Genomic DNA, 11,920 nt, shown 5'->3' on the forward strand with positions numbered 1-11,920 from the left:
AGCAACACCCATGTATTACACAATTATGCAGTAACCTACTTCTAATATAAATCTTTAAAACTTCAAAAGAAAACTTTGTTTTGATACAACATCCACACCCTGCAAAATATGCGGCATAGTATTTAATTTCAATTCATAAAGTTATGTTGGCGATAATTAGCACACCACTGTAAACTGCAGTAAATTCACTTATGTCCAAGTTGGAAGCCAATCAAATTGGATATGTAAATGAGGCCTTACATATTAAAGACTTATGCCAAGAGACAAGCAACCCATCTTGAGACCAGTAGTACATTGAAAACTGCCAGTTGCATAAATTAACGCATATTTAACTTTCCCCAAGAAGTAAACTGCATAGTATCAATGAGTTGATGACTTCAGTTGCTGCAGCAAAATTGCATCTCTCATCAGTTTAGTTTCTTCCTCTCTAACATGTAAATATACATTTCTTTTTTGTTAGAGAAAAGATAATCCAGCCACATTGGTTTTTCACAGGGAAATTTACAGTCAGTCAAACAGGGTCAGGTGGTGTTTTTTTCCAATTGCCAATGTCATATATGAATGAGAACAAAATGCAGTAGCACCATATATCCCACAAACATTAAATAACCTGGCAATCCACATTTCTGAATGAGGAAATGTGCCACCGCGGAACTACTTGCAGTTACCGTCACATTAAATCTGGATATATGTTTTATGAATTTGGTCTAGAGTCTCTTAAATTAAGATGGAATGGTTTTAGGGATAGGATTAGAGTCAAGGTAAGAGTTATGGATAGCAATTAAGATACCTTCACCCTCATATGGATACGCTGGTAGGCGGATTCAGGAAAAGGCTTGCGAGGAATGAAGCGTCCGGATCCAGGCCGAACACTGAGGTTGCCATCCTCAAAAACAACATGGCCCTGGCTCAGCACAAACTGGGGACCCCCTCTAACCTCCAGCCCCTCAAAAATATTGTACTCCCCAGCCTGTGTGGGGCAGAGAGATGAAAGAAAGAAAGAACAATTTTAGGAAAGACAGAGGATAGAACTAGCAAGACAGAGCATTTAACAATTGCACCAATATTAGTTTTTTTTTATTTGTTAGCACTAATTTTTCACTTTTTTGAGATATCGTCAAACATCAAGCTGCAAAACAATTGTATTAGTTTTCTTGTTACGTGTCTACATTTTTTAAAACAATACTCCACAAGTTTTCCCCTAACAAAAATTGTGCGTCAATCATTCCACACTTGGTTTAGTCCACACAGCTTGCTGCTGGTCTATCTGTGTAAAGAATTTATGTTGGGGGTATGTGTGTATATCAGAGTAAGTTCTTGACCGAATGATGTGACTTGGCCGTGATGGTTCGGATCTTGTCTGAATCCCAGATAACAAGGTCTGCGTCAGAGCCCACAGCCACTCGACCCTTACAGGGGTACAGGTTAAAGAGCTTCGCTGCATTTGTGCTCGTTACAGCAACAAACTGATTCTCATCCATTTTCCCAGCAGCCTGTTAGACAGAGAGATAGATTCACAGTTTACTTTACATACATCTTTAGTATTTACATTACTTAGAGGTACTTACAGTATATATGTGTGGGTGTGGATGGAGGCATTCTCTTCAGACATACTAATGGAGGACCATGGAAGGGGAGGTTCTGTGGCAGGATAAGGCCCTCTAAGGAATGTAGATAGCAGAGTGAGCTGACAAGACAATACTACTAATGACTGGAAAAGGCAGGTCTGAATGACAGTACAGAGGGACTAATCAAGCCTGCTGGCTTGATCAATCACAAAGCCATAGGACAAAGTAGGAGTGCATCACTCCAAACAAGACCCGAGATGCAGACTATGCAAAGAAGCCCCTGAGATTGTCCAAGACCTAGTAGCAGGATACAAGATGCCAAGAGGGCAAGCATACAGTGAAAGATACAACAAGGGATCATATACAGGAGCATATGAAAGGCATACAAGCTGAATACCATCAAGTCCAAATGGAACGCTCCACAGAGAGTGGTGGAGAACAACAAGGTGAAGATCTTGTGGAACCTCCAGATCCAGATATATAAGATAGTTGTGAACCAACCAGACACTGTGATAGTAAATAAGATGCAGAAAATTGCAGTATTGATAGCTCTGACAGCCCCAAGTGATGAAAACATCCAGATAAAAGAAAATTAAAAGTTGAAAAAAAAATTAAAAGCCCAGATAAAACACTTCACCATACTAATACTGGCAGGACTCCCATTTGTTCTCAGAACAGCATAAATTCTTCATAACATGGATTTTGGCGATTTCGACATGTGAACTGAACGTTCATGCCCTGAATATCCTGTTCTACATCCAAAGGTGCTTTCAGACTGGAGGCCAAACAAGTACACAGAACTGATTGTCATGTTAATAAAACTAGTTTGAGATTACTTGTGCTTTGTGACATAACACATAGCACATAAAGGGATGCATATGGTTAGTAACAATACGGAGATAGCATTCAAAGAATAGTCGATTGGTGTTGCAGGAGACAATGTGTACCAGGGAAATGTTCACCACACCATTACAGCACCACCATATGATATAAATATGGAATTATATGAACCTCTGGATTTAACCTGCCTTGTGCCAACAATTCAGGCTGGTAGAGGTGGAACTATCTTCCCCGTGGTTTGAAGTGTAATATGTTCTTTTTTTTGTTCTCTACAGTTTGACTGGGTTAGTTGAGTCACCATAATCTTCCTGTCAGTTCAAACTTGCGCACATTACCCTCTGACCGCTTTCATAAATAGGGCAATTCAGTCCTCTAAATTTTTGCTTCCTGTTGTTTTTGGTTGTTTTCCACAGAATTCTTGTGTAAACCTTTTCACTTTTTGTGAAAATCCCAAAAAATCGGTTTCTGAAATATTCAATACCACAAACAAATATGACACAGTGAAAGTCAAATCAGATCATATTTCCCCCATTCTGAAGTAGATGTGAACACAAAGCTCTTGACCTTTACAATGTGGTGGAACAGGAGATTGGCATCATGGATGTGCAGCCGATAAATCTGCAGCACCTGCATGATGCTAATATGTCAATATGGACCAAAATCTCCGAAGCATTTCCAGAACCTTGTTTGAATCCACACCATAAAGAATTAAGGCAGTTCTGAAAGCAAAAGGAGGTCCGACCTGGTTTTAGCAAGGTATACCTAAAAATTGGCTGGTATATACTATGGGATATAGGTGTGCGTCTCACCACTCCTTTGTCCCAGATGAAGGACATTCTCTCCTCTATGCCATTAGCTCCCTCAGGAATGAGAGTAAAGTTATCTTTCCCAATGGCCTTCTGAGCAATGGAATAAACACAGTGTGCACTGCCAAGCACCTGGAGGTCCCCACTGTAGAAAATATAATCCACAAATTAACAATATGCTGTACAAGACAATACACACAATTTATCAGTGCAAAACATATATATTAACAATATATTAATAAACAGTCAATTCAGCTATTATTACTTCTCCACTGCGCTATAATTATCCATGCAGTATCATTAGTAAGCACCAACATATAGCACAGCATGGACACTTTTTTTCCCTTGATTTATAGGGCAAGTACCAGGCCAGCATGGAAATCAGATGATCAGGAGTTGTGGGGTCGGGATTGAGTGGTGGTGACATCACAAACGCAGCTGCTTTGGCCCAGTTTTTGCTCCAATAGTGTGTGCCATCTGTGGCTATGCTGGCTGTGATTGGCTCACCAAACACAACAGACCCTGTCAGAGACGACAAATCAGAAGAAAGATAAACTAACATGACGAATGCACACAATGTTACATACAATATATAACCATGTTCTGAGAAAACTCCATCAAAATCATTTTATGGCTTTTAACCAAATGATGTGTACTATATATGGCTGAACTTGTTTTTCTGCTGAGTAATTCCCTCTGATGCGCTACCCTCTGCTAACATGTCACCATAACCAAAAGAAATCAGTTATTTTATAATATTATAAAACATATTCATACATGGTGTATGTTACCACTAGGGATTGGTGGCTTGACACCCTGTGTCAAAGCATGTCTTGAGTTTTCAAAGCAGTGGTGCAAAAAAGTGGTTTGGAGGCTCAAAATAACAAAGCTTCAGTACAACACTCAGGTACAACTCAGGTTTTAAATATGAGGCATGTAATTTCCTCTCTCCCACAGGAGACTGGAGTGCAATGAGTTGAATATAGAATTTAATACAAGTATACTTAAATACAATATAAATAAATAAAAATGTGTGTATTTGGTTAACTTTTAATGTTCTTTTAGTGTATTTTGAGTGTATTTTGATTGGCGAGCTAAGTTTGCATAATAAGCAAAACACAAGAAAAAGACCAAGATCACAAGTGTGGCAGCATTTCCATCTTGACGTGCCCACCAAAATGATATGTGACCAAAACTGCCCTACTCCAACTCATCTAAACTCACCAAATACCTGCATGTTTTATCAATCAATGATACTACTGCAGAGTCTAGATCATCTCTAGAAGGCAACTTTAATCTCTTAATAGAATATGTATATGAAGAGTTAAGATATGGTGGATCATACAGTGATGATGTATTTTTGTTTGCATAACAGATGGCGTAGTAGCACTGAACTATTTTGGCTTCAAATGTGCTACTGCTTCAAAAGCCTCATTCTGCCCATTTCTAGCTACCGCACCTGAGTATTTTGGGCTTTACTGGTCTCTGACCATCAGAATGTTTGGCTGCTTCTAACAAACACTGATATGATCATGCAACCTCAGTGTCTGTGTGGATGAGGATGAGAGGGAGTAGACACAACAAAACAGGATGACTAAAGTATAAAACAAACCAAAAATGAACTTGGAAATAAAACAACAGAGCTAGACAAAATAAAACCTAACCAAAGAGAAGCATGAAGAGAACCAATTACAAGAACATGGAACCTCAAAGACAAGCCTAGACAACCAGTCATGCATGCATGGTCATCCACTGGTCATGCATGCATGCATACATACATGCATACATACATGCATGCATACAATGTAAGATTAAGGACCATGGCAAACACAACTGTATATATACACAGAACACTAACTGGAAAGACCTGGGGCAGATTACACATGTGAGGGGTAACATAGCTGACACAGGTGGGAGCCACAGAACCAAAATAAAGACAGAAAGCACATGTCAGGGTAAAACAAAGGAGTACAAGTACAGACAAAACACAGGGGAAGGTAAACTAGAGTGCCAAACAGGTAGAAATAAATACAAGGCAGGGCAATCTGTGACAGTCTGATACATGTAGGGAAGTAGGAAGACTACTTTGGCGTGCGGGGATTGAATAGCTATGTTATTCTGTTGAGTGTTGTTAGCTAGCACACCTTTTTTCCTTGCTGTGGCCACAATGTCTGCAGCTCCTTTACTCATCACCTTTGTGATGTACACAGGGCAGTTAGTGCAGTTGCCAAGGGTTACAGCTCGGAACACAGCCTCAGATTCAAGCTGTAAAGCAAGAATTACAGTCAGACGCTCATATGCACAAACACAATACATACTCAAATCAACATAGCACCACATAGATGGGTGGGTTGGTGGGTAGAAGAATGGCAAACAGAGGCTTGGACACCTCCTGTGGTCTGCTGAGCACATGTCCCTCTGGTCCAGTTATGCCCAAACTAAGAATTTTACTCTGTTCCTGTGAAGAAGAAAAACTCATCAACTCACACAAATCAAAATTAAAATAAATCACTAATACTAATTTTACACTAATACTAATTACAACTCATTCAGTTACACCAACAAGCTCACTCACATTTTCCAGTAGCACATTAACACTTACAAAAACTCAACAAACCTAACACTCTAACCTTTTTACTAAAATTTAATACTCTAACTCACTAACAATTACAACTGCTTCTATACTTACAAAAACAAACACTTATACTAATCTACTGCAACTTAAATTAACCCTACCACTAGTACATAATTGTTTCCTTAAAACACTGATCCAGACACTACTGAAGACAGTTCATCGTTTTAATGTTGTTGTAAGGTAAAACAAACATGGTACAAACACTTTTATACTGTTTAAACAAATACATATAATTGTGATACACTTTACCTGAGCAATAAGATCTCCATTTTCTGCATGAACCAAGACGATTCCACCCAAATCCCTCAAATAGTCCATCACTTCATAGAGCTGCAGAGAATCAACAATTGCAGGGAGCAAATGAAAACAGAAGAGAAACAAAAAGATTCAAAGATTTTATTTAATTCCTATACAATGTAGCTGATGTAAATAATGAATACATCACAGTGCAAAAACTACCCTTCTAGAAACAAGTGAAATTCCTGGAATTAAGGCCAAAAAAAAAAAAACTGCCACTAAAGAAAAATAAGTAAGAAATCTTGAAGCTTTAACTTTAGGATCTCACATTTGTTTTTGTTTTGCTTTTTTCCTTTACACACACAAATTTTCACTAATTCCAATTTACTAGTTAAGTCTCTCAATTGCATGATAGCTACCAAAAAAGGATTTAACCGAATAATCACCTGATAAGGAAACAATTGCACCATCCAAGAGACCCATGTTTTTAAATTTCAATAATCTGTGATCATTTAGAAATCTGTTATAATCTGTACATGGTCCATATCATGGACCATACCCAAGATTCGGCATTTCATTCAATAAACACAAATTCACATGTATTGTTCTTCTGTTATGAAATCAAGTGACATCAAGTCAAGCAACATTAAGTTCAAGGGAATTAAGTTCAATTTCCAGCAGAAAGCAATATAGTTGATTACATTTCAATGTGGATTGTATTCAATTATAACATGACTTCAGGATTTTTTTAGCTGTAAAGCTGTCAGATGATGTGAAAACAATGTAATTAGAGACTTTGTGTTTCATTCCGGCACTTATTCTGCATGTTGCTACAGAAAAATAATGTCATGTGAGTATTGCATTTCATGTTTTCCACTGTAATGACTGCATTTTAATTGGACACAAATCAGCAAAGCCATTTGGCTTTGTGTCAAATATTTGGGTTGTTGACATGGCACCATGCAAGCCATTATTTTGGTTAAGACCACTTAAGCCTGATTGTCTTAAAACAAGTCCATAGATCATAAATGCCAAATTATTCATATGTTTAGAACTTACTGGATTTGCCTTTGAGTGACTCTATATCAAATAATCATACAGCCATCTCACCTGTGCATCAGATAACTGACACGTATCCTTGTGTGTCATAAAAACCTGGAAAGAATTGACACCTGTTTGACAGAGGAACAGGGACAGGATTATACTATTATATGGGTTTAGAGAGCTAATCTATACTATGGTATACTAGGCTTCGAACAGAGGATGAATCAATTCTTGTAGCATATATGAAATTATGAGTGATATTTGGAGTCAGAGATAGAGAGACAGATATAGAAGGACAGGGATATCACGACAGAGACAGTAGGCATCACTGGCCTTTCTCCTGAATGAGCGTTTGGAGTTCATCTCTGACACTGTCAGTCCAATATGAAATGTCCACATGGAGAGAGTAATCACAACAGCACTTGCTGTCTGCAACATCCTGCCATTGCTCAAATGCCTGCAAAAGAGACTCACCCTGCTGCACACACACATGATCAACTACACACACACACACACACACACACACACACAAAACATTTGGCTCTAATAATGACAGTGCCTAGGTCTACAAAAACACACAATAATAAATTCAAATGCACATACAAATACATACATTTAGTAATTGCTCATTCCCACCTGGTGTCTAATGCAATTTTACACCAATGATCCATGTTTAACAATTAGCACATGCATTTAGTCATAAAACTTTTTTAAAAAGCTGAATTATTTTACATTGCGTGTCCCCCAAAAACACAGGTCCATCATGCCTCAGTCCTTTTACTGGTCACCCCTTTTAAATCAATATTTGACCTCTGTTAAACTCAGGGTCAAATGCTATATTGTAAGAGAAATACAGATATGTCCATTATTGCCTGAGGAAGAGGCGGAGGACAACATCCCTCCATAACAAGTGTAGTCATCTGCTGCATCTTTGCAAGCTCTTGCTCAAACAGCGTCATAAAACAGTGGAACACCGTGATGGAGACCGTCACTTAGGAAGGTGCTCCGGCTGCTGTGCCAGGGAGCTGGCTCTTTGGTCTGGTAGTCAGAGCTCATGTTTACCTCCCGTCAGACCTGGGTTTGAGTCCTGGGTAGTGTGGCTGCCTTTAGCCTTTGTTACACATGGTGTCAGAAGTGGGATGGCCATGATGATGTTAGGAGTGTTCCCCAGGTTGATGAACCCACCCCTGCTGTGAGGGGATGGTCTAGCCCAGTGTGAGGACCCCTGATGAGGGGCATAGGTGTGGCCCTGATGAAAAGGGCAGTGGCTACCTTCAGCTTTTGTTACAAATACATAAAGGAGAGCTTGGCTTTCTATCACTCATTGTAGGTTATACATGTGACCTAACAGACTAATCGGTGCGCTCTGTAAATCAAGAGAGAAAGAAACTTGGCTGTCTATCCCACAGACTAACCTCAGGTCCATGTACACACTCCTAGTACCACCTGGTGGGTATCTTACTCACTGATCATGGTGGTTCCCCCAGCAAGGGCTGCCCTGCTACCATTGTAGAAGTCATCAGCAGGCAGGGTCCCCAGGTAGGACTTCTTCAGACAGGTGTTCACATCAATCCCACCTGGCATCACCATCCTTCCTCTAGCATCTATTACACGTACATCAGCTGGCAGAGTTAAATTCTGTCCCAGCTGCCTATGACAAGCACACAAACATTTGAATTAAACTTGTACACACACATAGACTACACACATTAATTAGCATTTATATATGGTTACAGAACAATTCAGGTTGTTTCAGGGTAAGGATAAGGGTATTATGGATTGCTGGGTATCTGTTAATGTATCCAACTGAGAGAGTAGATGATGTAAATAGGATAGTGGTGGTATATGGGGTGGATGATTTATGCTACTACAGACTTTATGATTCCATCTTCCACGTAGATGTCAGCAGAAAATGACTGGTCATCATTAACCACACAGCCTCCTTCAATGAGCAGTCGTTCTTTCTGCACAGGTATAAAACACACAACACACTTTTTTAAAGAAATAAAGAAACAGCTTTTTTTTAGTATACTGTAGCTTGTTAGTTTGTTAAAATAGTGTGAGTAACAGTTGTAATATGTTGTGATATGCTTAGTAGCCCATAATGTAGCTGCAGTAGTTTTCAGTAGATTAAAGTGTAGCTGTAGTATTAGTGTAGACCCTTCACCATGTATGCGACTTCATAATTGTTTATTAGTGTTATATTACACGAACAATGGAAGCGTTACATTACACTAAACACGAAATTAAACAGACATTTTATAAACTTGATTTACAATATTTTATTTTACATCGAAGAAATGTATACAATTATTCTGCAGATGCCTTACGTGGACACTGATTTCTCTTTTTGTAGTCTAGTACTTATAGAAATGCTGGGGTAAAACCAACACCTGCGGCACTGAGCGCACCGCTAATGGGCGTTGCCATCGAGACAATCATTCATGGGTACCTTCTCTGTATTTATAGACTACGTACGACATGAAATAATGTTTTTGGCGGTGCTGAACATGTCAACTCAAGAGCCATTTCAGGGTAAATCGGAGCATCTTCTACAGGCGAGTTTCCACCAGCGGGAGCTTCACAAAGAAAAAATGGCCGTATAAGAATCTGATGAGCTATGGCTCGAGCACCTGAGCTGTTCGCTGCATCCGATGGTTTAGAACAACAGAATATCAGCGCCACTAGAACATCATAGCCTACGAACAAGTTCCATCAATATATGAGTAGGACACGACATCGTTTTTTCACTAAAGACGTGCTTATGAGTAAGTTCCAACCTATAGCTTAATTTAAAGAAACTAGAGTCGCACTTAATTGACTTCGCAAAATGTAGCATGCCTTTAACCTCTCAAACAGAATATTTAGGCTATATGAACATTTCTCTTTAAGACAAATAATTCTACACGCGTGGTCAGGTTCAAATCCCCCTCAACAGATCTGACAACAAAAGAGCAGTAGGAGGCACATGCATATCTTACCGGCAACTGGGCAATACTTTTCTTACAGGACATTTTCGCTGCAATCTGCGGACTTGGGTGTGTTTGTTTTTCAGAAAAGTCTCTTTTTCATGGAACCTATAAATCATGTGCTCGACTTTGTCCTGATTTAAAAGCAGGGAAGCGCGTGCCTCCAGGTGTCGGGCTTTGTGACGGCAGCAGCGACCCCTTCTTAGGTACCCTACCGAACAACCGACAGGTCTGAGCACGGGCAAACAAAAATATGCCCATACTCTTGGGCCCTTAGACTGACTACAAAAGAAATATGCGTATCATGTGCTAAAAAAAAAAAAAAGGTCATACTCAGGTTACAAGGCTGCAACTTTTAGCAGATATAGCCTAAACGCCGAATTTATTTGACCCATTATACGTATTTATTTGTCGATTTCTAGACATCTTGGTTTACATCAATTAATTAAATAATTTCTTAGCGGTAAATTAAATAAAATTGCCCCAGTCACAGTGAAACTCCTTTAAGGGGCAAAATACATATTTCACACATTGCACTCATCATCTTACAGAGATATAAATATTCCTCGTAATTACTTTGTAAAAACTATTTTCCCGGGGAAAAAAAAAAAAAAAACATAACGCCAAAGGTTTTTAACTGATTTTTCTGTCCTTGGGCTTCAGTGGACAATTGTATTTATCCGCAGTGTCGGAACTACTTCCTGGACGTGTACACGTATGACGCACTGTTTCTGCCAAAACCTGTTCGAGGACGCGCGAGAGTGAAACTGCGAGATAGAATGTGCGCGCGAGCGACTAGAAATGCACGCGAGAGCAAGTAAGTGAAAGTGCGCACTAGCGACTGGAAATGCACGCGTAAGCGAATTAAACTGTAAGGAGCGACTGAAAAGCTTGAAAACGAGAAGATGAATTTGAGGGAGCAGCTTTTTCATCTCTGCTACTCTGCTGGTAATATGTGAAGGTTAATGATAAATATGTACATTTACGTACTATACACAATCTTATAGTTTTGATTCATTTGCATTTTTCTGGGTTTAGTAATAATCTCCTATATTCAAGTTCCTTCTTTTATTGAAATTCCACTTTTCAATACCTGACCATCCGAGAACTAAACTGAGCTTTTAAACTTCATGCATTAAAGTCTAACAGCTGCTAATCAAGCAATAGTGTTAATCAAGCAATAGTGTACCCAAATATTGCCCAACATAGATATTCTATGACTAGATAAACTTCAAAGCACTCCAGCACTGGAATTACAGTTTATTCTAGCTACACTGTGAAGACTTGGGAATACATGTTTTTCGGAAAGTTTTTTAAATGTTTCAATTTTGCTGCAATTTTAAACATAGGTAGTGATTGACAAAAAGAACAAAATGGTGACCAAAACAAAGTTTAGGTTTTTACCAACAAAAATACTAAAAAAAATAAGCATTCCATTATTTTTACAAGAAACAAGTGAATAATGGATAAAGGTGAAAAACGGTTGAACAAAAACAGTTAAACAAAAACAATTAAAACAGTTGCTCACTGCACTTTATGGTTTTGATTCTTTTAGTGTTGAATATTTTTTTCTGAAGTTTAGACTGTTAAAGGTCAAATTATGCACCTTAATGGTGTGTGTGTGTGTGTGTGTGTGTGTGTGTGTGTGTGTGTGTGTGTGTGTGTGTTTGTTTGTTTCTCTGGCACCTAACTGGTGGGTGTGGTGTGTGGATGGTATAGGTACAAGCTAAAAAAATGATTCTCTAAGACTAATTTTTTTTTTTTGAATACTGCATTAACGGTTAAATCATATGTGTGTGTGTGTGTGTGTGTGTGTCTGTG

General features: G+C 38.8%; 1 protein-coding gene across 1 annotated transcript in view; it reads right to left on the reverse strand.

The window, feature by feature from the left end:
• LOC113574013 (dihydropyrimidinase-related protein 1-like) overlaps positions 1-10,776 on the reverse strand; it is a 12,160-nt gene extending 1,384 nt beyond the window's left edge. Inside the window, exons 1-12 of the mRNA XM_027004634.3 lie at positions 10,112-10,776; positions 9,006-9,094; positions 8,597-8,781; positions 7,464-7,628; positions 7,197-7,258; positions 6,099-6,179; positions 5,604-5,672; positions 5,359-5,479; positions 3,580-3,736; positions 3,218-3,359; positions 1,323-1,493; positions 791-970 (exon numbers count right to left, since the gene is read on the reverse strand). Of these exons, the coding sequence (XP_026860435.3) occupies positions 791-970; positions 1,323-1,493; positions 3,218-3,359; positions 3,580-3,736; positions 5,359-5,479; positions 5,604-5,672; positions 6,099-6,179; positions 7,197-7,258; positions 7,464-7,628; positions 8,597-8,781; positions 9,006-9,094; positions 10,112-10,144 (1,455 nt within the window). The 5' untranslated portion in view covers positions 10,145-10,776. The remainder of the gene's footprint in view (positions 1-790; positions 971-1,322; positions 1,494-3,217; positions 3,360-3,579; positions 3,737-5,358; positions 5,480-5,603; positions 5,673-6,098; positions 6,180-7,196; positions 7,259-7,463; positions 7,629-8,596; positions 8,782-9,005; positions 9,095-10,111) is intronic.
• Between the last annotated feature and the right edge of the window lie 1,144 nt (positions 10,777-11,920).

This window comes from Electrophorus electricus, chromosome 3 (genome assembly GCF_041902795.1).
Source record: "Electrophorus electricus isolate QZ-2024a chromosome 3, ASM4190279v1, whole genome shotgun sequence".
Classification (NCBI taxonomy): domain Eukaryota; kingdom Metazoa; phylum Chordata; class Actinopteri; order Gymnotiformes; family Gymnotidae; genus Electrophorus; species Electrophorus electricus.